The following is a 27,132-nucleotide window of genomic DNA, read 5'->3' on the forward strand; positions in this document are numbered from 1 at the left end:
TTTTTTTTTTTTTTTTTTTTTTTTTTGAGACAGAGTCTCGCTCTGTCGCCCGGGCTGGAGTGCAGTGACTGGATCTCAGCTCACTGCAAGCTCTGCCTCCCAGGTTTACGCCATTCTCCTGCCTCAGCCTCCCTAGTAGCTGGAACTACAGGCGCCTGCCACCTCTCCTGACTAGTTTTTTTTTTTTTTGTATTTTTTAGTAGAGACGGGGTTTCACCGTGTTAGCCAGGATGGTCTTGATCTCCTGACCTCCTGATCCGCCTGTCTCGGCCTCCCAAAATGCTGGGATTACAGGCTTGAGCCACCGCGCCTGGCCAATTTTTTGTATTTTTAGTAGAGATGGGGTTTTACCATGTTGGCCAGGCTGGTCTTGAACTCCTGACCTCAGGTGATCCACCTGCCTTGGCCTTCCAAAATGCTGGGAATACAGGCATGAACCGCCGCGCCCGGCTACACCAAATTTTCTTTATCCATTTGTCTGTTCATGAACACTTAGGTTGATTCTTTATCTCGGCTATTGTGCAGGTGTCCCTTTGATATACTGATTTCTTTTCCTTTGGATAAATACCCAGTAGTGGGATTGCTGGATCATATGGTAGTTCTCTTTTTAGTTTGAGAAACCTCCATACTGTTTTCCATAATGGCTATACAAATTTACATTCCTGCCAACAATGCATAAGAATTCCATTTCTCTCTATCCTCACCAGCATCTATTATGTTTTGTCTTTTTGATAATAGCCATTCTAACTGGGGTAAGATGATATCTCACAGATTTGCATTTATCTGATGATTAGTGACATTGAACATTTTTTCATATACCTCTTGGCCATTTGTCTTTTGAGAAATGTCTATTCAGATTCTTTGCCAACTTTTTAATGGAATTATCTGCTTTTTGTTGTTGTTTGTATTCCTTGTCAGATGGGTGGTTTGCAAATACTTTGTCCCATTTAACAAGTTGTCTCTTCATTCTGTTGTTTCCTTCGCTGTGCAGAACGTTTTTAGTTTAATATAGTCACATGTCTTTTTTTTTTTTTTTTTTGAGATGGAGTCTCACTCTGTCAACCATGTTGGAGTGCAGTGGTGTGATCTTGGCTCACTGCAACCTCCGCCTTCTGGGTTCAAGTGATTCTCCTGCCTGTGCCTCCCGAGTAGCTGGGACTACAGGTGCCAACCACCATGCCTGGCTAATTTTTCTATTTTTAGTAGAGACAGGGTTTCACCATGTTGGCCAGGCTGGTCTTGAACTCCTGTCCTCAAGTGATCCCGCCTGTCTTGGCCTCCCAAAGTACTGGGATTCCAGGCACGAGCCACCATGCCTGGCCACATTTGTCTATTTTTGTTGTTGTTGCCTGTATTTTTGAAGTCTTAGCTATAAAATGTTTGCCTACACCAATGTCCTGGAGCACTTCCCCTATGTTTTCTCCTAGTGTTTTAAATTTCAGGTCTTATGTTTAAGTCTATTATTATTATTACTATTAGAGACATAGTCTCGTAGTCTTGCTCTGTCGCCCAGGCTGGAGTGCAGTGGCACAATCTCGGATCACTGCAACCTCCACCTCCCAGGTTCAAGCGATTCTCCCTGCCTCAGCCTCCCAAGCAGCTGGGACTACGGTGTGTGCCACCACACCCAGCTAATTTTTTGTATTTTTAGTAGAGACAGGGTTTCACCATGTTAGCCAGGATGGTCTCCATCTCCTGACCTCGTGATCCGCCCATCTTGGCCTCCCAAAATGCTGGTATTACAGGCATGAGCCACTGCACCTGGCCAAGTCTATTCATTTTAAGGTGATTTTTGTATATGGTGAGAGATAGGGGTCTGGTTTATTATTCTTCTGCATTCAGATATCCAGTTTTCCCAGCACTGCCCTTTCCCCAGTGTATGTTCTTGGCACCTTTGTTGAAAGTCTGTTTCATGTAAATACATGAATATATTTCTGGGTTCTCTATTTCTGTTATGTTGGTCTATGTCTGTTGTTATTTTTTAAAGCAATATCATGCTGTTTTGGTTATTGTAGCTTTAAAGGATATTTTGAAATCAGGTAGTGTGGTGCCTCCAGCTTTGTTCTTTTTGCTCACAGTTGCTTTGGCTATTTGGGCTTTTTTGTGGTTTCATGCAAATTTTAGGATTCTTTTTTCTATTTCTCTGAAGAATGTCATTGGTATTTTGATAGAGATTGCATTGAATCCATAGATTGCTTTGGGTAGTATGGTCATTTTAAAAACAATATTAATTCTTTCAATCCATGAGCATGGGATGTTTTTTGTTTGTGTCTTCTTCAATTTCTTTCATCAGTGTTTTGTAGTTTTCCTTGTATAGGTCTTTTACTTCCTTGGTTAAATTTATTCCTAGATATTTTATTTTCTACATAGCAACTGTAAATGGGATTGCTTTATTGGTTTCTTCTTCCCTTAGTTCACTATTGGTGTATAGAATTACTACTGATTTTTGTATGCTGATTTTTTACCCTACAACTTTACTGAATTCATTCATCAGTTCTAAGAGTTTTTTGGTGGAGTCTTGAGGAATTTCTGAATATAAGATCATGTCTTCTGCAAAGAGGGACAGTTTGACTTCTTCTTTTCCAATTTGGATGTCTTTTATTTCTTTCTCTTGCCTGACTGCTCTGGCTAGCACTTCTATTAATAGTACTATGTTGAATAAGAGTGATGAAGTAGGCATCCTTATCTTGTTCCAGTTCTTAAAGGAAAGACTTTTAGCTTTTCCCCACTAAGTATGATGTTAGCTGTGGGTGTATCATATACAGCCTTCATTATGTTGAGCCACGTTCCTTCTATTCATAATTCGTTGAGAGTTTTTAATAATGAAGGGGTGTTAAATTTTATCAAGTGCTTTTTCTGCAACTACTGAGATGATCATATGTTTTTTTCCTTCATCCTGCTAATATGATGTATAATATTTATTGACTTGCATATGTTGAAGCATCCTTGCATCCCTGGGATAAATCCCACTTAATCATGGTGAATTACTTTTTTGATGTGTTGTTGTGTTAGGTTTGTTTGCTAGTATTTTGTTGAAGATTTTTGCATCTGTGTTCATCAGGGACATTGGCATGTAGTTTTCTTTTCTTTTTATTGTTTCCTTGTCTGTTTGTGGTATCAGGGTAGTGCTGGCCTCATAGAATAAGTTAGGAAGAATTTCCTCTTCTTCAATTTTTTGGAATAGTTTGAGAAAAATTGGTGTTCTTCTTTATAGGTTTGGTAGAATTCGGCAGTAAAGACATCTGGTCATGGGCTTTTCTTTGTTGGAAGACTTTTTTTTTATATTATTATATTTTAAGTTCTAGGGTACATGTGCACAACGTGCAGGTTTTTTACATAGGTATACATGTACCATGTTGGTGTGCTGCACCCATTAACTCGTCATTTACATTAGGTATATCTCCTAATGCTATCCTTCCCTGCTCCCCGCACCTGACAACAGGCCCCAGTGTGTGATGTTCCCCTTCCTGTGTCCAAGTGTTCTCATTGTTCAGTTCTCACCTATGAGTGAGAATATGTGGTGTTTGTTTTTTTTTCCTTGTAATAGTTTGCTGAGAATGATGGTTTCCAGCTTCATCCATGTCCCTACAAAGGACATGAACTCATCCTTTTTTATGGCTGCATAGTATTCCATGGTGTATATGTGCCACATTTTCTTAATCCTGTCTATCATTGATGGACATCTGGGTTGGTTCCAAGTCTTTGCTATTGTGAATAGTGCCACAAAAAACATACGTGTGCATGTGTCTTTATAGCAGCATGATTTATAATCCTTTGGGTATATACCCAGTAATGGGATGGCTGGGTCAAATGGTATTTCTAGTTCTAGATCCTTGAGGAATCGCCACACTGTCTTCCACAATGGTTGAACTAGTTTACAGTCCCACCAACAGTGTAAAAGTGTTCCTATTTCTCTGCATCCTCTCCAGCACCTGTTGCTTCCTGACTTTTTAATGATCACCATTCTAACTGGTATGAGACGGTATCTCATTGTAGTTTTGATTTGCATTTCTCTGATGGCCAGTGATGATGAGCATTTTTTCATGTGTCTGTTGGCTGCATAAATGTGGAAGACTTTTTATCAGTATTTCAAACTCATTACTCACCATTGGTCTGTTCAGGTTTTCTATTTCTTCCTTGTTCAATCATCTTGGCAAGGTGTATGTGTCCAGGAATTCCATTTCTTCTAAGTTTTCCAATGGTTTAGTGTAGAGTTGTTCATAAAAATCTGTAATGATCCTTTGTATTTCTGTGGTATCAGTTGTAATGTCTCCTTTTTAGTTTCTGCTTTTATTTAATATGGGTCTTTTTTTCTTGGATAGTCTATTTATTGGTTTATTGATTTTGTTTATCTTTTCCAAAAATCAACCTTGCACTTCATTGATCCTTTGTACTTTTTTTAGTCTTTACTTCCTTTAATTCTGCTATGATATTTATTATTTATTTCCTTCTACTAATTTTGGGTTTGATTTGTTCTTACTTTTTTAATTCCTTGAGATACATCATTTGGCTGTTCATTTGAAATCTTCCTATTTTTTTTTTGATATGTTTACTGTTATAAACATCCCTATTAGCACTGCTTTTGCTGTATATCACATAGGTTTTGGTATGTTGTGTTCCCCTTTTCATTTATTTCAATAATTTTTTTGTTTCCTGATTAATTTCTTCATTGACCCAATGGTCATCCAGGGGTATATTGTTTAATTCCCATGTATGTGTACCATTTCCAAAGTTTCTCTTGTTATTGATTTCTAGTTTTATTCCATTGTGGTCTGAGAAGATACTTGATATGATTTCAATTTCTTAAAATTTGTTGAAATTTGTTTTGTGGCCTAACATATGATCTATCCTGGATAATCTTTCATGTGCTGATGAGAAGAATGTATATTCTGCAGCTATTAGATGAAAAGTTATGCAAATGTCTATTAGGTCTATATGGTCTAAAGTGCAGTTAAATCCAATGTTTCTGTGATGATTTTCTGTCTACATGATCTGTACAATGCTGAGAGTGGAGTGTTGAAGTCCCCAGCTATTATTGTATTAGAGTCTATCTTTTCCTTTAGATCTTTGCTTTCTATCTCTGGGTGCTCTGGTATTGGGTGCAAATATATTTAGAAGTATTTTATCTTCTTGCAGAATTTATCCCTTTATCATTATATAATGACCTGGTCTCTTTTTACAGTCTTTGACTTAAAGTCTGTTTTATTTGATATAATTATAGCTACTCCTGACAGCTTTGGCTTATGTTTGTGTGGAGTAGCTTTTTCCATTCCTTTACTTTCAGACTACATGTATCTTTACAGGTGAAGTGAGTTTCTTGTAGGCAGCATATAGTTGGGTAATTTTTTTTTTATCCATTCAGCCAATCTATATCTTTTAAGTGGGGGAATTTAATCTGGTTACATTCAAGATTATTATTGATATGTAAGGACTTATTCTAGTCATTTGGTTAATTGTTTTCTGGTTGTTCTGTATATATTTTATGCCTGTCTTCCTCTCTTACTGCTTATCATTGCAATTTAGTAAACATTCTGTAATAGTAATATTTAACTCCTTTCTCTTTCTCATTTGCTGATCTGCTCAATCAGTGGGTTTTATACTTTCATGTGCTTTCACGATGATAGAGATTATCCTTTCACTTCCAGAGGCAGAACTCCCTTAAACATTTCTTGTAGGGCCAGTCTAGTAGTGATAACTTACCTCGGTTTTTGCTTGTCTGGGAAAGACTTTATTTCTCTTTCAGTTTTGAAGTATAGCATTACTGGGTACTATAATCTTGACTGACAGTTTTAAATTTCCAGCACTTTGAATATATTATCCCATTCTCTCCTGGCCTGTGAGATTTTCACTGAGCAATCCACTGTTAGTCTGATTCCTTTATATGTGAATTCATGTTTAGCTCTTGCTGTTTTTAAAATTCTCTCCGTGTCTTTGACTCCTGACAGTTTGACTATAATGTGCCTTGGAGAAGGCAGACCTTTTTCGGTTGAATCTACGTGGAGATTTTTGAGCTTCCATCATTATACAAAGCACGACTATACCTGGACCTCTATATCTCCTGTACGTAGATGTCTATATCTTTTGCAAGACTTGAGGAGTTTTCAGCTATTATTTCATTAAATAGGTTTCATATGCCTTTGCCCATCTCATCTCCTGAAATTCCCGGAACTGGAATATTTGGTCACTTACTACTGTCCCATATGTCACAAAGACTTTCTTTAATCTTTTCTTTTCTTGGTCTGATTGGGTTATTTCAAAAAATACCTCTCTTCAAGTTCAGAAATTCTTTCTTCTGCTTAATCTAGTCTATTGTTGAAGCTTTCAATTATATTTTTATTCCATTCACTGAATTCCTCAGTTTTAAGATTTCTGTTTGTTTCTCTTTTATGATATCTATCTCTGTTGAATTTCTCATTCAGGTCATGAATTGTTTTCCTGATTTCTTTGCATTTTTATCTGTGTTCTCTTGTGTCTCAGAGTTTAACGTCATTATTTTGAATTCTTTTTCAGACATATAATACATTTTATTTTCTTTGGAATCTGTTGCTGGAGAATTATTGTGTTTCTTTGAACGTGTAGCGTTTCCCTGTTTTTTCCATGTTTCTTTTGCCACTGTGTGCCTCTGGTGTAACAGTTACTTCTTCCAATTTTATGGATTGGCTTTCATAGGGAAAGACTTTTCTATAGATGCGTCCATAGCGTTGGGTGGGTAGGGTGCTTTGGATTTGATTATGGATTGGCACAGTAGCATAGTTTCTGCTTAATTTCTTCAGCTGTAATTGATTGTGTCAGTGGTATCTCTGAGTTTCTCAGTGACTTAGACTGTCATTGTTAGTGGAGGCCATGCTGAGGCTTTGCTGAGGATGGAGATGCCAGGCAGGCCAGTCCTTGAGCACCAATGGTGGCAACAGCGGTTAGGATGGGCCTGTGCTCAGGCCCTTGGATGGCATATATGGGCACCAGCAGTACCAGGAGGGATGGGCCTACCCACAGGTGTCCTCCAATATTGCACACGGGCACTACCTACATTAGGCAGAGCAGGCCAATATCCAGGCCTCCAGATGGCATGCTTGAGTGCAGGCAACAGTGGGTGGTGGGCTGGGCATGCTTGATGCATGTGGGGGCCAGTGTCAGCAAGTGGGGCAAGCCTCTCCTCAGGCCCTCTCAATGGCAGGCGCTGGTGGCAGCAGTCATGGTAGACCATTCCTCAGGCCCTAGACGATGCACATGGGTGCTGGCAGTGGGTGGGGCATGTCTGGTCCCTGGACAGTGTGTGTAGGTGATGGTGGCTGCAGTGGATGGGGCAGATTGATTCCCAGGCCCCATGTGGGCATAGACAGTGGCAGGCAGGGTGCTGCATCTTTCGCAGGAGCCATCTTATGACAATGAGGCGATGTGCTGAGACAGTGAAACAGAAAGACAGAAGGATCCGGAAAATCTGACACCGCAGAGCCATCATAGTCATCCTAGATTGCCTGCTTTGGGGATCATTTCACATGAGAGAAAGATTAACTCCTAATTCACTTTAAGCCAATTTGATTTTAAGCCTTTACTTTAGGCAACGCATGCAAATCCTGATTCAGAAGTCACTTCAGACATACCAGAACTCAAAACACATTCTGAAAAAAAAAAAAAATCACTGAAGGAGGTTCTTCAGCAAGTGAAGACAACAGCTCTGGTGGCTGGTCACCAGAGCGGGTGCTGAGGCAGTACCTTTGCCAGAGTGTTGCGGGACGCGGTGATTCCCTCCAACATCAGTTTCACTGCCTGGGACAGAGGCTTCTGGGCACCCAGCAGCATACTGGTCTCCATCCCAAAAGCTGCCTGGGGGAGAGAGAAGGGCAAGGTCATCCCTGGGGCACAGAAGGTCAGCAGATCCAGGGCAAAGCCTGGCATCATTCTGCTAGACACCTGGACTCTGGGCTAAGGGTTTATATGCATCATATCATCAGCTGCTTACGAGAACCCATGAAAATTTGATCCCCATGGAATGCTGTGTGGATGAAGTAGCTCATAGTAGCTATTCAATAAACTTAGCTTTCTTCCTTGACAAGATGCATTTCCCCTGAAATGCAACCTTCCTTAAGTGTTCATTCTATACTAGCTTCACAGTGAAGTGAATGAATAGCAAAAATGATAAAGGAATAGCAATGTGATAAAGAGGAATCCAGTCACTGTCCCCACACTGCAGTTCCCTGACCTGCCCCACCCCCACATAAAGTGGGGTTTGGGGTTACTGGGGCCACTGCTGAGTCTACTGGGGTGAAGAGCCAAGTCATGCCCTATAGGGAGTGCAGAGTGAAGGCAGCCTTTGGGCTGAGAGTTAGGCAGACCTGAGATCAAATCTTGCTTCTGCCATTGACCAGCTCCAGGCCAGGCCCTGCACCTGTCCCTTGCTCAGGAATGAGTTAGTAGCCCCAAACTCACAAACACTAGGTTGCTTTGAATATTCAAGGAGACAGAATGTATGCAGAATATATGAAGCACACAGGAGTTGCTGGTATGTTAGAGGACAGGAGGGAGGGGAAGAGAGAAGGAAAGGGAAGAGGGAGAGAAGAGACCCCTCTACCCCATGTGGCCCTCCTGGCCCCCATGCCCGACTGTCACCCATCACCTTGGCCAGGATGTCCATGGCGGTGTAGGTCAGCATGTCCTGCATGGACACTGGGGTCTGCCCATCTGCCTTGGCTTCTAGAATCTCCACCAGCTGCTCAGCCTTCTCGTTGAATGTTTCCATTAAGCTAACCAAGGAGCTGGAGAAACAGCACAGGCATCAACGGCCACTGGCCAGCCCAATATAGTGGACTGCCACGTGTCCTCCCTCTCTGCAGAGAGGATACTGTGCAGAATGAAGGTGGGTGGTCCCTCTCGTCTTTCTGGCCTCCCCTTGCAACCCAGATTGCAGGTTGGAGTTGTAGTAACTGAACTAAACCCTGGGGTTTCACCATTCTCCTCCACTCAGGATGAATGCTGTTCTGTTGCTCTTGTCCTAACAGTTCCACAGGTCCTCTGTTGGTCACTGTGGCCCCTCAGCCCTGATCTCAAAGGGGCCTGACAGTGTAAAAACTCTGGGCCTCGTAGAGTCCATGAGAGGGCAGCCCCGGTTCCCCTCCTGCCCCTCTACTCCCATTGCCTGCTCTCCTTACCTGCCCTGCCCTGGGCACCAGCTGCAGCATTTTGTTTTCCCACTTCACTGCCTGTCCTTGAGCAATCATGGTGTCCATCTCTATGTGGAAATGAGTCCTCAGATACCATTTGCACCCCAGAGCTCCCAACCCACATGGCTCCCTCCCAGGCACAGAGCTTAGAAAGACATACAGAAGAATGCACTCCAAACTCACAAAAATGGCAACCCCAAGGGAGTTGGAAGGAGGGGACTGCCACTTTGTACATTACATGTCTCTGAAATTTTGCTAAGAGAAAATGCTGCTTTTATCATTCAAAGAAAGGTTCTTTTTATTTGTTTGTTTGTTTGTTTGTTTGTTTTTCCTAGATGGAGTCTTGCCCTGTCATGCAGGTTGGAGTGCAGTGGTGCAATCTCGGCTCACTGCAACCTCTGCCTCCTGGGTTCAAGCAATTCTCCTGTTTCAGGCTCCTGAGTAGCTAGGATTACAGGTATGTGCCAGCATGGCTGGCTAATTTTTGTATCTTTAGTAGTGACGGGGTTTCACCATGTTGGCCAGGTTAGTCTCAAACTCCTGACCTCATGATCTGCTCACCTTGGCCTCCCAAAGTGTTGGGATTACAGGCGTGAGCCACCATGCCCGACCCTAGAAATGTTAATCTTATGGCCGGGTGCGGTGGCTCAAGCCTGTAATCCCAGCACTTTGGGAGGCTGAGATGGGCGGATCACGAGGTCAGGAGATCGAGACCATCCTGCCTAACATGGTGAAACCCCATCTCTACTAAAAAATACGAAAAACTAGCCGGGCGAGGTGGCAGGCGCCTATAGTCCCAGCTACTGGGGAGGCTGAGGCAGGAGAATGGCGTAAACCCGGGAGGCGGAGCTTGCAGTGAGCTGAGATCCGGCCACTGCACTCCAGCCGGGGTGACAGAGCCAGACTCCGTCTCAAAAAAAAAAAAAAAGAAATGTTAATCTTTCAATATTAATCTGAGTACAGAGTACATGGGTATTCTTTGTTCTATTCTTATTCTTGAAACATATCTGAAAATTTGAAATTATTTCCAAATAGAAAGTTTTTAAAAAGAGAAAATGGGGCCAGGGCCGGGGGCTCATGCCTAAAATCCCAACACTTTGGAAGGCGAAAGCAGGAGGATTGCTTGCGGCCAGGAGTTCCAGACCAGCCTGGACAACACAGCAAGACTCCGTCTCTGCAAAAAAAATTAAAAAAAAAAAAATAGCTGGGCATGGTGGCACACTCCTGTAGCCCCAGCTGCTTGAAAGGCTGAGGCAGGAGGATCACTTGAGCCCAGGAGGTCTAGGTTAGAGTAAGCTATGGTCACACCACGGCACTCCAGTCTGGGTGAAAGAGCGAGACCCTGTCTCTAAAAAAGAGAAAGAGAGAGAGAGAGAGAATGGGAGAAGAAAAACTAAAGTAGTAACCAGCTCTTCATTGCCCATCTAGCCCATGCACACGCCTGGCAGCAGGTGAGCCTGGGGTTTTCCACTCTCATCTGGTCCCTTTGCAACATAAAACACTTTGAAGCTTGCTGTTGCTCTTAGGAGGGGGATGAAAATCTTCATCTGAGCTTAAGAGCTGGAGTCCACTTCTTGCTGACCTCTACCTGTAACGCTGCCTTCCTGTTCCAAGGGCCTTTTAGCTCCTCCAAATACAATGCTCCTGCCCACCTTGGGGCTGGTGCACACACATCCCCTCTCCTGGAGCACTCACCCTCCATCCCCCACAACCATCACTACCTGAATTCCTCCCTTTTCCAGATGGACACTTAAAGGCCACTTCCTCAGGCAATAACTCTTGAGCCCCAGGTAGGTGCCATATATGCGCCCACAACAGCCTTGACTTTTTCTCATAACCCTTACATGGTTGGTAAGTATATATTTATTTGCAAGATTATTTGTTGTCTTTTTTTAAAAATCACATTTAAGTTGATTATCCAGATAGTATGTGGCCAGTTATTGCAGAAACACTGAATCTCTTACAGCTATTGTAGAAACAAAACTGGGCTACAGTGTTAGGTGAACAATAAAATCCTGACTCCCTTGGTGGACTCAGACCAAGGTCTTCCCGTAAAACCCAAATCTAGAAAAGTAGAAACTAGCAATTTACTCTCACAATTTTATTAAAAGTACGAAAGGATATTCTGTGTGGGTAATGGTTGGAGATGAAACTCATCAGTGGTTCCTATTTTTTCTTCATTAGTGAATTAGGATTCATCAAGGCTCGAGAATACTTTCATAAACACTTATAGGCATCTTCTAAAGTTTCTTTCATAAAGCCTTGTAAATTTGGCATTTACAATAAAACAGTCATCTCTAAGACAACACCTTATTGTGAGATTAAAAAATAAAAATATCTGGTGATGGTTGTGTAATAATGTGAATGAATTTAATACCACTGAACTGCACACCTAAAAATGGTTAAGATGGTAAACTTTATGCTATGTGTATAAAAAGTTAAAAAAAATGTCTGTGAAAGCACTTCATAAACTATAAAGCACTGTTCACAAGGTTCTATGTGCTGAGATGCTTCATCAAGACAATGACATGGTTATGTCATGATCATGTGGGCCATCATCTGGTTAGAATTGATGTCTCCCATAACGTCAAAGCTTCCTGAAGTTTGCTTGGCTGGCCTTTGTAACCCTGGCTCTCAGCACAATACGTATTTTTTAAATAAATGTATCTTTCCAGTCTATTCCTTCCCATTTTCACTTCTGACAACTTTCCAGTAAGACTGAGACTATTCCAATTCATTGATTCACTTACGCATTCATTCACTCTATGGGCATTCCTGGAGGGCTTGTGGGGTGCCTGGTGCTGGGCGCAGGAGTCAGGGACAGGGTGCGTCTTCTGCCTTCAGGGATCCGTGGTCTAGTGAGGGAGGTGGACATGAATGGAAGCACTGCATTGGGTGTGACAGGTGCCTTGATGGAGGCATGAACTCAGCCTCAGTAGGTGACATCTTAGCTGGGTATCAAAGGAGGAACAGGAATTCCCCAGAGGTTCACATTGAGGCAATGGGAACAGCAGAGATGCCAGAAAGAGCATAGTGGTTTCCAGAAAGGCTGGGGAGAGGGGATGCAAAGGTTGGAGGGGTTTAGGGGCAGACTGAGGGTGAATGGGGTCTGATCTTCATCTCTCAGCTGATAGGAAGCCATTGATGGCTTCAGAACAGGGGACTGGCATGGTCATATCTGAGTTCTAGCAAGATCTCTCCAGGGTGGTGAGTGGGATATATTGGAGGTGGGAAACAGGAGTAGCCAACAAGGAGGCTGTAGCAAGAGTTCCAGCAAGGGTGTTTATACAGTCCTCCACAGATTACATAGTCAAGAGTAGCTTCACAGTGGAGAAACCTGGAAGGCACCACCTCAACCACTGAGCAAACTTAACATGGCCAGCAATGGAACAAATCAGTAGCATGTGCCTCCTGATACAATGCCCCAAGGAGGACACAGCATCACTCTGTAGCATTACCACCAAAGAGGGATAGCCTGAGTATCCCAAAGAGGGATACCACCAAAGAGGGATAGCCTGAGTGCAGAGAGACAGCTGACAAATTCAAACTGAAGGACCATCTACAAAACTGTCCTGTCATCTTCAAAAATGTTAAGGTAAAGAAAGCCAAAGAAAGGCTGAGAACTGTTCTAGAATAAAGGGGGCTAAAGTGACAGGGGAATTAAATGAAACACATGAACATGGATTAGATTTTAGACAAAGAAAATAAAACAGCTACAACTGCACAAATGACAAATTTTGAATATGAACTGTGAATTAGATAATGGTATTAGATTAATATCATTAATTTTCTCATTTTGATAAACTATAGTTTGTAGTCATTGTTCTTAGGAAATACACATGGAAGTATTTAAAGGTGGAGAGCGCAATGTCTCTAACTTACTCTTAAATGGTTTTATAAAATATGTAGTATATAAAAAATATAAATATATGTATACACACACAATGATAAATACATTTACATATACACTCATAAAGAGAAGAAATGATAAGGCAAATGGTGATTTAAATAATAAACAATAAGTGAATCTGGGTAAAAGATATACAAGAGTCCCTTACACTATTCTGGTGATTTTTCTATACATTCAAAATTATATCAAAGTAAAAGATTACCTTCTTTACAATGTTAAAATAGAGTTACCATATGACTCAGAAATTCCACTAGGTAACTATCCAAGAGAAATGAAAACACACATCCATACAAACACTTGTACAAAAATGCTCATAGCAGCATTTTTCATAACAGCCAAAAAGTGGAAACAACCCAAAAGTCCATTAACTGATGACTGGATAAGCAATATGTGGTATATCCATACAATGAAATATTATTTGGCAATAAAAAGGAATGAGGCATTAATATAGATGACACCACAGATGAGCCTTAGAAACATGATGCTAATGAAAGAAGCCAGGCATAAAGGACCTTTTATTGCATGATTCTATTTATATGAAATGTCTACAATGCAAAAATCCATAGACACAGAAAGTGATTAGTGGTTGCCAGCAGCAGATAGGGGAATTGGGAAGAAATGGGGAGTGACTGCTTTTTTTTTTTTTTTTTTTTGAGGTGGAGTTTCGCTCTGTCACCCAGGCTAGAGTGCAGTGGCATGATCTCAGCTCACTGCAACCTCCACCTCCTGGGTTCAAGTGATTCTCCTACCTTAGCCTCCCAAGTAGCTGGGATTACAGGCATGTGCCACCACACCCAGCTAATTTTTGTATTTTTAGTAAAGATGTGGTTTCTCCATGTTAGCTAGGCTGGTCATGAACTCCTGACCTCAGGTGATCCGCCCGCCTCGGCCTCCCAAAGTGCTGGGATTACAGGCATGAGCCACCACGCCCAGCTGAATGACTGCTTTTGAGGGTGATGAAAATGTTCTAAAATATACTGTGTTGATGGTTATACAACTCTATGAATAAACTAACACCATTGAATCGTACACTTTAAATGGGTGAGTTGTATGGTATGTGAACTATACCTCCATAAAAGTTATTTAAAAAGTAAAATACAGTCATGTGTTACTTAACGACAAGGATACATTCTGAGAAATGTGTCGTTGGGGAATGTCTTCATTGTGTGAACAGCACAGAGTATACTTACACAATGCTAGACAGTATAGCCTACCACACACCTAGGCCATATGGTCTAGACTATTGCTCCTAGGCTGTACACCTGTGCAACAGGTTACTGAAACACAATGGTATTTGTATATCTGAACACAGAAAAGGTACAGTGAAAACACAGTCTAAAAGATTTTTTTAAATGGTCCACCTGTATAAGGCACTTACCATGAATGGAGCTTGCAGGACTGGAAGTTGCTCTGGGTGAGTCAGTGAGTGAGTGGTGAGTGTGAAGGCCGAGGACATTACTGCACGCTACTGTAGACTTATAAAAACTAGACACAGGCTACACTGAGTTTAAAATTTTTTTCTTTCTTCAATAATAAATTAGCCTTAGCTTACTAGAACTTTTTACTTTATAAACTTCTCAATTTTTTTTAATATTTTTGACTCTTGTAATAACACTTAGCTTAAAACACAAACACTGTTCAATTGTACAAAAATATTATCTTCTTTGTATCCTTATTCTATATGCTTTTTATTTTTTTTTTATTTTTAAAACTTTTTTGTGAAAAACTAAGACACAAACACACACATTATATCACTGCCTTCTACCTCCGCATCTTGCCTCACTGGAAAGTCTTCAGGGGCAATAACAGGCATGGAGCTGTCATCTCCTATGATAACAATGCCTTCTTGTGGATGCCTCCTGAAGGACCTGCCTGAGGCTGTTGTACAGTAAACTTTTAAAAATATATATAAGTAGAAGGAACCCACTCTAAAAGAATGGTTAAAAGTATAGTAAATATATAAATCAGTAACATAGTCAATTATTATCATTATCTATATTATGTACTGTCCATAATTGCATCTGCTAGACTTTGGTATGACTGGCAGTGCAGTAGGTTTGTTTACACCAGCACCACCACAAACATGCGAGTAATGCATTGCACTTCGACATTACCATGGCTACAACATCACTAGGCAATAGCAATTTTCAGCTCCATTATAATCTTATGGGACCACTGTCACATATGCATTCCGTCATTGACTGAAACATTATTATTCAAAGCACAACTATATCACCAAAACACAACAACTAAAATGAATAAAAGAAGAAGCCCTGACAAGGAGTGATGAGGTCTGATGGGGGGAGCTCTTGGAGGACAGGAACCCCCATGCTTCTGGCCATCATGGGCACTCAGCCCTTGATGTTCCCAAACTGCGTGGGAGCCTCACTCATCCCCACCGGACCAGCCTGTCTCTCTGTCTCCCTTTTGACTGTTAACACTCTGTCTTTCCCCTTTTTCCTCTCTCCCTTCAGCTGAGTGAGGTCCCCTTGGGTGGACACTTCCCTCCCCAAGGCCGACCTACGCTTCAACAGTCCCCACTGCCTCTAGACAGGCAGGAGCCATGGAGCCTCCGGCCACACTCACCTCCGGCTGAAGGCCAGGTCTATGACTCGCCGCTGCTTGTGCCAACGCTCATAGTTGCATTCGGACACCAAGCCTTGGCCGAAGAGTCTGCAGGAGACACACACTTGATGCAGGAAAGAGGGTGGGGGGTGGGGAGTGATTGCGTGATGGGCTCGGGGTCACATTTTGGGATGAGGAAATGGTTTTGGAGCTAGGTGGTGGCAATGGTTGCGCCACATTGTGAATGTACTGAATTCCACTAGACTGTACCCTCTAAGGGGGAGGAAATGGTGAATGTTATGTGAGTTTTAATGGAATTTTAAAAATAACTTAAAAAGGAACAGGGTGATTGTGAGGCCAACCTCAGTGGCCTCTACATTCCCCGCCATCTGGAGGTTGGGGGAGAAGGAGGAAAGTGCTCGTGACAAGAGTGGGACCACTGTTTACGGGGCACTCATCACATGCCTGGCAGCCAGGGCCTCAGGCTCAATTCTACACCTCACATTCTGGACCACACTGGCCCTCGCTCACAGCAGGGCTCTCCTGACCTCCCACCCGGGCCTTCCACCACGCCTCCTTACCTCTCACCAAACACAGTCTGGAGCGCACGGTACATCTTGGAGTCCTTGTTGTACTTGGTTGACATCAGGAACTTCTAAATATCCCCAAAAAACCAACATAGTCTCATGCACCCGTGAGTAGCTGCAAAATGCTCTTCTGAGACATGCCCAGAATAATCACCATTGACTGAGTCCCAGCCGCAGTGTGCCCACTTCCCGTGCATGATCCCACACAATCCTCCCTATCTTCAGGTAACATCAGCCGTGTGGGGATGGGGAAAATGCAGCACAGAGGGGCGAAGTGATTTTCCTACGGACGTACAGTCAGAGAGTGTGGGGAGGGCTTGCTCACTCCATTGTCACACTTGGAACCCCATACCATGTCACCTTCCAGAGCAGCAAAACAGGAAAAGGCAAATGCTGCTCTGAAACCAGAGTGAGAAAGGGAGAAGCCCTTCTGGGAGAGGAAGGGCTTCTGGGACACAGGAAGGACACTCGGCACAAATTTAACATGACTAGCATGCACTCAACCCGGGCAGTCAACGAAGACTCCCTGGAGGAAAACTCAACTTACCTCACCAAGAGCTGGATGGTAACAATAGTAACATTAGCCAACAGCTCTTGAGGCAGGATTGCCCAGTGGTTAACAGCATGGGCTGTGTAGTCAGCCAGCTTCAATTTGGATCTGGGCTCAGCATCCCTGCTGCACCACGTGCTAACGCTGGGACCCTGGATGAGTTACTCACCTCCTCTGCCCCTCAGTTTCCTCATCTTAGATAGATATAACAAGAGTTCCTCCCTGGCAAGTTTGTTGTGAAGAGAGTCAGTTCTACACAAGAAGTGCTAAGAATGGTGCCCGGCACACAGCAGGTGCTCAATAAATGCCAGGTGTACAGCTGCACCCTGCAATTCACTCAATGCCCAGTCAACCCAAGTTGCTGAGATTACAGGCGTGAGCCACCACGCCTGGCTGCAGGTGTTTTTATGCTCATCTTACACACACATGGAGAAACTGAGGTTTAAAACTGACCCAAGGTTACACACATAGTAAATGGTAGACACAGGATTTGAATTTGCTGCGGAGAGAGGGGAGAAATGGCTACGATCCAGACCAAGGGAGCATAGGTCCCCTGGAACATTCAGGCAGAGGTGCATGAGTGGGAAGGGGCTGCAGGGGTTGCAGGGCCTAGAGCCCAGAGGCCTGCTCTCTGAGCTACTGCTTTATCCTGTGGGTGCTAGGAAGCAGTAAGAGGATGACTCAACTATCAGTTAACCCGGGTGCTGCTAGCTTCTCTGAGATTAGCTCCTGGGAGTCTAACATCGATTTTTCAGCTGAAAGGAAGCCCCAGAAGTGGCTGACTTTGTGTCATGAACCACATTCCAGGGACGTCAAATGTACCCCAAACACTGTCATTTGTAACCCAAGTTCTGTCCCACTAAGAGGAAGACTGTGACAGTAAATGCCCACTTTACAGGCCCCTCTCAAATACCCTAGAGTCACCTGAGGTCTAAGTGAGCCATTCTTAGATTGAACTGAAGATCCCTACCATTAAGGCAGAGTAGCCTCAGTCAGGGTCTGACCAGGTGACCCCTCACAACCAGGCACTCCCATGGCCTGCAGTTCCAGAGGTTGGGGATTCTGTGATGGCCTGGTGACATAAATTGTGGGATGTGAGGGATGCACAGGGAACCCCCAGTGCCTTGCTGCTTCTTCTGGTCACACACACGCTGATGGCACACTTCCACCCAGGAAGGAGAAACTGCTAAAGACTTGCCCTTGTGCCATAAACAACCAGAAAACCTGGGAAATGTATGAAACGTCTGCTTTCAGACACTGGACAACAGGCAGTGCAGGATTGTGAACCTCAAGAGGAGGAGGGGAAAAATGTGAGACCTATGGCCTACGATTACCCAGCTTTCTACCCAGAGGCAATTCCAGGACAGCAGCACAAAGAGAAAAGACCTAAATGCAGTCCAGCAGACGTGCCAAGTTGAATAGACAGAGATCAGAGGCTAGGCAGACCAAAGGAGGCCAGAATTAGTAAGACAAAGTACCAGGGAGAAGCTATGCATAGAAAGAGCTCCTATGCAGCAATCTGCATGGGGTCCCTTGGGTCTTCGGATGTATACCAATCTATGCAAATGTAGGGTGGAACTTCAGAAGACTGGCCAAAACAACTGCTGGGGAAAGAAGAATTACTGGGTGACTACAGACTGAAGAATTCTCAGAGCTTACATGGGGCCAATGATTATTCAAGTTTCCACTACCCAGAATAGACAAACCTCAGACACAAGACCTTCAGTAGAGGCCCCAGAAAGGTCACTCCTTAGCAGTGGGGCTAAACTCGCTCTCAAATAAAAGTCTACTCTAGACCCACCCTTATAAAAGCCTTAAAGCAAGCCTGGAAAGGATCAAACTGATCTGCAAGTAACTTTATCATCTCTCAGAATGAAGTCAAACAATCTTTAAAGGAATATAACAAAATCTAGTGCCCAAAAGTGTAAAATTCACAATGTCCAGTATCCAATAAAAAATCATTAGACATGCCACAAAGCAGGATATTATGACCTATACCTACGCCCAGATAATGGAATGACAGAACTAGTAGATAAGAACTATAAAACATCTATTACTAATATGATCATGGAACTCACACATCTAAGAAATTCAAAGGATCCCAAATAGAATTAACACAAAGAAAAGTAGAGCAAATAAAGTACACCAAGGCAGATCATAATCAATTACTGATACCAGTGATAAAGAGAAAAATCTTAACAGTAGACAGAGATGAAGTGATATAATATTATTTGAAGATATATTTATGTAAGTTAAAGATGAAATTATAAACCCTATGAAAATCACTAAGGAAGAGAGAAAAGGAACCAATAAGATAACAGTGGTTAGCTGGGCATGGTGGTAGTCCCAGCTACTCAGGAGGCTGAGGTGGGAGGATTGCTTGAGCCCAGGAGTTTGAGGCTGTGATGAGCTACGAAACCTGGGGAACAGAGTGAGATCCTGTCTCAATCAATCAATCAATAAGACAATAGTAGAGATGAAACAGAATACTAAAACATACTTAATCCAAAAGAAGGCAGGAAAGGAGGAATAGGGAACAAACAACAGGTGGGACAAATAGAAAACAAACAGTAACATGGTAGATTTAAACACAGTCATATCAATAATTACAGTAAATATAAATGACCTAAGCACTCTAATTAAAGGCAGAGATTGTCAGACTGTATAAAACAGCAAGAATCAACTGTGTGCTATCTATAAGAAACCCACTTTAAATATAAAAATGCAGATAGGTTAAAAGTAATATAATAGAAAAAGACATACCATGCAACACTAAGCATAGGAAAGCTGGAATGGAGGCTGGGCACGGTGGCTCATGCCTGCATTTCCAGCATGTTGAAAGGCTGAGGTGGGCAGATCAGTTGAGGTCAGGAATTCAAGACCAGACTGGCCAACATGGTGAAACTCCATCTCTAATAAAAATACAAAAATTAGCTGGGTATGGTGGCGGGCACCTGTAGTCCTAGCTAGTTGGGAGGCTGAGGCAGGAGAATTGCTTGAACCTGGGAGGCGGAGGTTGCAGTGAGCCAAGATCACGCCACTGCACTCCTGCCTGGGCAACAGGAGCAAAACTCCTTCTCAAAAGAATAATAATAATAACAATAAAGCTGGAATGGCTTAAAGTAGACAAAATATACTTGGAGTAAAGAATGTTATTAAGAATAAAGACGAACATTTCTAAGGATAAAAGAGTCAATTCATCATAAAGACAAATCTATCCTAAACGTGTACACACTTGATAACGTAACTTCAAAATACAGAAAGCAAAATTAATAGAACTGAAAGTAGAAATAAATAAATCTATGATTATGAAGGGTTCAACATTCCTTGCCCTGCCACTGGAACAAGTAGACAGAAAATTAGAAAGGATTTAAAAGATTTGAATAACACTATTGACCAAGTTGACCTAATCGACATTTCTAAAACCCTTTATTCAACAATAACACAATACACACTCTTTTTAAGGGTTCATTAACATTCACTTTGATGAACCATATCCTGGGCCATAAAACAAATTTCTATTAATTTAAAAGGACTGAAATCATGATGATGAGTATTCTCTCTGACTTTACAGAATTAAATTAGAAATCAATAACAGAAAGATATCTAGAATATCCCCTAATATTTAAAAATTAAATAACATATATCCAAATAATCCATGGTTCAAAGAATAAATCACAAGGGAAGTTAGAAAATATTTTGAACCAAATGAAAATAAAACATCAAAATTTGTGGTAAATTTGTGCTAAAGCAGTGCTTAGAAGGAAATGTATAGCTCTGAATGCTTACATTAGAATAGAAAAAAATGTTTAAACAGAACAGAAATCAATTGTTTAAACTCCATCCTAAAAATCAGAACAAGAACAAATTAAACCCAGAGTGAATACAGAAAGGAAATAAGAAAAAGGAGAAATTGGCTGGGGGTGGTGGCTCACGCCTGTAATCCCAACACTTTGGGAGGCTGAGGCAGGTGAATCACTTGAGGCCAGGAGTTCGAGACCAGCCTGGCCAACATGGTAAAACCCCATCTCTACTAAAAAAATAAAAATTAGCCGGGTGCAGTGGTGGGCGCCTGTAATCCCAGCTAGTCGGGAGGCTGAGGTAGGTGAATCACTTGAACCTGGGAGGCAGAGGTTGTAGTAAGCTGACATCACGCCACTGCACTCCAGCCTGGGCGACAGCAAGACTCCATCTCAAAAAAAAAAAAAAAAGAGGAGGAGAAATCAATGAAATAGAAGACAGACAAACAATGAAGAAAATCAATAAAACCAAAAGCTACTTCTTTGGAAAAATGAATAAAATTGATAAACCTTTTGGTGAACTGATCAAAAAAAAAAAGAAAACCTAAATCACTACCTCAGGAATGAGAGAGGGAACATATCACAGATCCTACAGACAATAAAAAAAAAATAAGAAGAAAATCTTATAAAGAACTTTATGCCAATAATTTAAGCAATTTATGTGAAGTGAACAAATCTCCTGAAATACATGAATTATCAAACTCAAGAAAACACAAAATCTGAATGCCATATGTCAACTAGAGAAGGAAATCCTGAAACATGCTACAAGATTAACTTTGAAAACATTATGCTAAATGAAATAAGCCAGATGCAAAAGGACAAATGCCATATGATTACACCTGTAGGAAGCACACAGAGTAGTCCAATTCACAGAGACAGAAGGCAGAATAGTGGTTTCCAGGATCTAGGGGGAGGGAAATGGGGAGTTATTGTTTAATGGATACAGAGTTTCAGTTAGGGAAGATGAAAAGTTCTGGAGATGGCCAGGCACGGTGGCTCATTCTTGTAATCCCAGCACTCTGGGAGGCTGAGGTGGGTGGGTCACCTGAGGTCAGGAGTTCAAGACCAGCCTGACCAATATGGAGAAACCCTGTGTCCACTAAAAATACAAAATTAGCCAGGGTGGTGGCTCATGCCTGTAATCCCAGCTACTTGGGAGGCTGAGGCAGAACAATCACTTGAACCCAGGAGGCGGAGGTTGAGGTGAGCCGAGATCACACCATTGCACTCCAGCTTGGCCAACAAGAGTGAAACTCCGTCTCAAAAAAAAAAAGAAGAAGAAAAAGTTCTGGAGATGGATGGCAGTGATGGATGTACAACAATGTGAATGTCTTTAATGCTGCTGAACTCTACACCTAAAATTGGTTAAAATGGTAAATTTTGTTATGTACATTTTATCACAATTTAAACTTTAAAACATACAATGTAAAAAAATTAAATTTGTAACTTAAAAAAAATAAAAATTTCCCTCGAAGAAAACTCCAGGCCCACACAACTTCACTGGTGAATTCTATCAAATATTAAAAGAAGAAATAACATCACTCCCATACAAACTTTTACAAAAAATAGAGGAGGAAGTTATCACTTCCCAACTTATCCTATGAGGTCAGTATTAACCTGATATCAAAACTAGTCAAAGACATTACAAGAATCAAATAAACATAGAAACAAAAACTCAACAAAATATTAGTAAATTGAATCTAACAGTAATTAAAAGATAATTTATCATGACCAGGAATGCAAGGTTGGTTTAACATTTGAACATCAATAAGTATAATTCACTATATCAATATATATCTTTAAACTTCTTTTCTCATTAAGCATCACAAAAGTCTTCGTGCATGGTTTTTGGTAGCATGCTTTAGCAAGTCTTAAACTGTGTCTATGTTTGAAATTAAATTTTTTATGAAAAATTATTTTTAACATTCTACTAGAGATTCCTGGTTATTCATTCAACCTGTCTCCTGGCCTTGAACTTAAGTTGTAGTTTATCCCTCTCAGAGTCACCACAGCCACCCTCCATTGCAGAGAATTGCCCCACACATCTGCTGCGCACCCACGGTAAGAAAAAAATGCATTATTGTTTATTGAGCAATCGCTGTGTGCCAGGCAGTGGCTAGATGGCTCATTTATATTATTTTAGTTCTATTCTTACAACCACCCTGTAACAGAGGCACCACCCCTATTTCACAGATGAGGAAACGGAGGCCCAGAATGATGAAGCAACATGTCCAAGGTCCCACAGCCAGCTGGTGGCAGAGCCCAGAGTTGAGCCTACTTCTGCTAACTCCATAGCAGACTCCCATTCTTAGAACCTTCATGACAGACATGATAGACAATATCACCTGCCTTGGTTTCCTCATTTCTTTTTTTTTCTCTTTTTTGGAGATGGAGTCTCACTCTGCCACCCAGGCTGGAGTGCTGTGGTGCAATCTCAGCTCACTGCAACCTCCGCCTCTCAGGTTCAAGCGATTCTCCTGCCTCAGCCTCCCAAGTAGCTAGGATTACAGGCGCCTGCCACCAGGCCCGGCTAATTTTTGTATTTTTAGTAGAGAGGGGGTTTCATCACGTTGGCCAGGCTGGTCTCGAACTCCTGACCTCAGGTGATCCACCTGCCTTGGCCTCCCAAAGTGATGGGATTACAGGCGTGAGCCCCTGTGCTTGGCCCTTTTTTTTGAGATGGAGTTTCACTTTTGTCATCCAGGCTGGAGTGCCACGGTGCAATCTCTGCTCACCGCAACCTCCACCTCCTGGGTTCAACTGATTCTCCTGCCTCAGCCTCCCAAGTAGCTGGGATTACAGGCACCTGCCACCATGCCCAGCTAATCTTTGTATTTTTAGTAGAGACAGGGTTTCACCATGTTGGCCAAAGGACTAATAAGAGTCCCTACTCCTATGAGGATTAAATGAGTCACTAATTGGGAAGTGCATAAAAAAGTACATAGTAAGCACTATTTAAGGATGTTTTGACATTTTATTTGTTAAATAAATTGATCAATTTTTAACTCATCATAGCCCTGGAGTTAGGGTTATAACTCCCATCTCACAGATGAAGGAACTGAGGCAAAGAGAGGCAAACTAAACATGTGTGCACCAGTTGGGCAAAACTTCCAACCCAAATGGGGACAGCAAGGTCCCCATCTACTCCCCACATCAAACAGCAATGCTTGCGAGAGTCCCCAAGCAGTGGGTGCTTAGAGGGAAAGATGCCATTCCCTTCTGGATCTTTGGGAAACCAGCCAAAATGTGCCTGGCTCTGGAACATTCTTCCAAAGTCTCTGGGACCTGGCTTCACTCCCCCAACCCAAGAAAAGGCAGGGAACTCCCTCATGGAAACCACTCTGCCTCCTACCTTAACCGACTCAGGACTCGTGATGATGACTGAGGTTTTGTGGAAGACGTTGACCCGCACAACAGGTCCATACTTCTTAGCCCTGGAAACCAAAGTGACCCGAAGGAAACTGTCAACCAACTGAGGTATGTCTATCACCAACCCCGCCCAGCAGAGAAACAGATGTGTCCCGTCCCAGAAGGTGCTCAACGAGGGCTACCAAAAGAGTGCTGTGCTGGGGCCCAGGAGCCCTGGGGGCAAGGCTCTGCCCTGTTGCTCACTTGCCAAGTCACGTCCCCCACCAGGCCTCAGTTTCCACAGCCATGGAATAGGGTTGGAAACACCCCTTCTTTGATTGTCCCAAAAGGTTGTCCTGGGAATCGAATTATTTGCATCTTTGAAAGTGCTTTGAACAATGTAAAAAAGTGTCACACCAAACCATGACTGTTACCTAGTCACACCCCCCAACCAGTTTACAGATGAGGAAACTGAGGCTCAGAGAGCTTCTGACGGCTGGTCTAAGGTCCTGCAGTGGGTGAATGACAGAGCACGGCTTCCAAGCCAGTCTCACCTGCCTCCACTCAGGGGAGGAACTGCTGAGGCTGGGAGTAACCTGGTCTAGGGGAAGGTGAGGCTTGGAGTCTGTGTGCTGGATTGGGTTGGGGGAGCTGCCCCAAGGGAACCTGGAGTAAGGGCAACAAGTGACAAATGAGAACCCACCAATCTAAAAACACATCTTGGAGCACACGGCCACCAACCTCATCCTTTTTCCAAAAGCAGGGGAGGTGTCCTAGAAGGAAACTAGAAGAAATTGGAAACATTAGGCTTACCAGCATTCAACAGGGAAGAATGGTCCCTTCCCCACAAGATCTTATTACTAGGCCCACTTCACAGACAGGAGTCTGATTACTAGGCCCACTTCACAGACAGGAGGACCGAGGCATGGGGAGGTTACAGCACTGGCTCAGGGACACCAGGCAGTAAGAATGAAGACAGGATGCAAACCCAGGTTTGCTCCAAAGACCCCTTGGAGAAGAAACAGTTTTTTTTCCTGTCTCCCTGGCACAGAAGTCGGGGGCTGGCAGATAGAAAGGACTCAATAATACTGTATGGAATCACCCTCAGATATTCCCCAATACTGACCACGCTGGGCACCATGCTAGGCTTCACCCCTCCAACCTCCCCATATGGCTGATCAATCTGTTATTAACCATATTATATAGGACAGCCGAGATGGAAGGGTGAAGTCATTTACCCACAATTGCACAGCTGGTACCAGTGCTCCCCAAAGCCCTTCTCAGCAAAGGATGGTTTGGTCATATAAATCTGCTGTGTTCGCCAACTTGTAAACCAGCCAGTGCAGTGTCATCCTGAAGCTCATTCCAGGGGGCCCATGACTTCCTGTCTCCTGTATGACTTTATTCCTACCAAGCTCACTGCAGCATTCCCAATGGGTGACAACAAAATCACATTCTCCCAGGGAGAGACGGAGAGTAAATAAACAAACAAAGACAATGTCCGCAGGTGAGAGGAGAAAAAGAGAACAGAGTATGGGGAAGAGGAAGTGCTGGGGAATGAGTGTGCGGGTATCCGTGTAAAACCCATTTATGCCTAGTGTTCCATTATTGGAATGCTAAGCTTGTGGAAGTTATTTATGTCCTACTGCTCAAGGTCATCGCCAAGGTCTGATTTTTCAAATTCAAAAAACTGTAACCTCAGGCATAAATGGGTTAATACAGGCAGGGCAAGGAATATCCCTCTTAGAGGGTGGTTTGTGAGATGAGACCTGCAAGAAGTGGGAGAAGAGCCTTCCAGGCAATGCAAACAGCAGGTGCCAAGGTCCTGAGGTCAGAGTGTGCTTGGACAGTGTGGCTCAGGCAGAGTACTTGAGGGAAACAGAGTACAAGGTGGGGTCACCAAGACTGGGGGCAGGTCATGTAGAGCCTTGTGGGCTGTGGTCCAGATTTTTGCCTTGACTTTGGTGAGCTGGGGTCCACTGGAGGGTTTTGAGCAGAGCAGAGATGGGCTCTGACTTGGGTTTGAATGGATTGTTTTGCAGGACTGCAGAGAGTAACCAGGGTAGGGGAGGAAGCAGGGACACTAGTGACAGGGAGGGACTAGGAGAGGTGACGAGGGCTCAGAACAGAACAGGGCAGCGGAGGCAACAATAAGAAGGGATCAGATTCTGAAAGCTGTGAGGCTGAGCACTGAAACGTGCCGTTCGGCTATGGGGGTATGAGGATGACTCCGGGCTTTTGGCCTGGGCTGCTGGAAGAATGGATGGAGCTGACATCTACCAAGATGAGGAGGAGCTGGTTGGGGTGGCAGAGCCACTGTGCCCACCCCCTGCAATTTGCTAGGGCTGTCTCTGGCTCTGCCCACAGGAGATGAACCCACTTCGAGAAGCCCTCCACCAATGACCTCAGCCCCTCCACTTCCGGGGTAGCTTTGGGCATGTGCCGTACACAAGTCCCCAGGGTTCCCAGGGAATTGCACCTCAGTTTTCCCAAGAGGTAACTTGTTTTATTGGTTTGTTTATCTTTATCCACTCCCTTCCTCCTACTGCTCAACCTGGGATCATCCCCCACCTCCTAAACTACTTACACTTCATTTCTTATCTCAGGATCATCTCAATCTCAGACAAGCAGATGAAATGAGGAGCTTGGCTTGGGACCAGTAAGGTTTGTGGTGGACTCTTGAGCAGGAAGTTAGACACTCAGATCTGGAACCCAGGGAAGGGCTGTGGGCTAGAGACATAAATTTGAGAGCCCACAGCAGAAAAGTGGCATTTCCAGCCCAGTGACTGGATGAGGCCACAAGGGAATGGATGCAGACAGAGAAGAGGACCAAGAACTGAGCCATCACTGAGAGGCTGGGAGCGTGGCGACAGCCAGTCAAGTGGCCTGAGCGGGAGCGCTAGGGAGGAGGGAGGAGAGCCAGGAGAATGGGTGAGAAGCCAGGGGAGGATGCGGGACAAGGCGGAGGGGAAATCGGCTCTGCCCAGGCTGCTGGGGGCCAGGTCAGACAAGGATCCAGGGCTGATGGCTGGGTTCGACAACATGGAGATCACCGGGAACCTGGCCCCCAGCAAGTTTGGTGGAGAGGTATGGGGCAGAAAGAACCAGAGGGGAGAAAGGAGAGGCCCAAAGACAGGCAGTCAGCCAGGTGGGTTACCATAGGGGGTGGCAGCTGCAGGGGAACGTGAGGGTGAAGGAAAGGGTTTTGTTCCAA

The 27,132-nt window shown here is 43.3% G+C and overlaps 1 protein-coding gene across 2 annotated transcripts in view; it reads right to left on the minus strand.

Annotated features, from left to right (window-relative positions):
* The window catches only part of LOC111538292 (cholesterol 24-hydroxylase), a 43,965-nt gene that overhangs the window by 12,509 nt on the left and 4,324 nt on the right, over positions 1-27,132 (minus strand). For both annotated transcript variants that reach the window (XM_023205606.2, XM_023205608.1), the window contains exons 2-7: positions 24,622-24,702; positions 23,923-24,004; positions 16,215-16,288; positions 15,655-15,741; positions 8,615-8,753; positions 7,714-7,824 (exon numbers count right to left, since the gene is read on the minus strand). In XM_023205606.2, coding sequence (XP_023061374.1) covers positions 7,714-7,824; positions 8,615-8,753; positions 15,655-15,741; positions 16,215-16,288; positions 23,923-24,004; positions 24,622-24,702 — 574 coding nt within the window. The remainder of the gene's footprint in view (positions 1-7,713; positions 7,825-8,614; positions 8,754-15,654; positions 15,742-16,214; positions 16,289-23,922; positions 24,005-24,621; positions 24,703-27,132) is intronic.

This window comes from Piliocolobus tephrosceles, chromosome 6, assembly GCF_002776525.5.
Source record: "Piliocolobus tephrosceles isolate RC106 chromosome 6, ASM277652v3, whole genome shotgun sequence".
NCBI classification, from domain to species: domain Eukaryota; kingdom Metazoa; phylum Chordata; class Mammalia; order Primates; family Cercopithecidae; genus Piliocolobus; species Piliocolobus tephrosceles.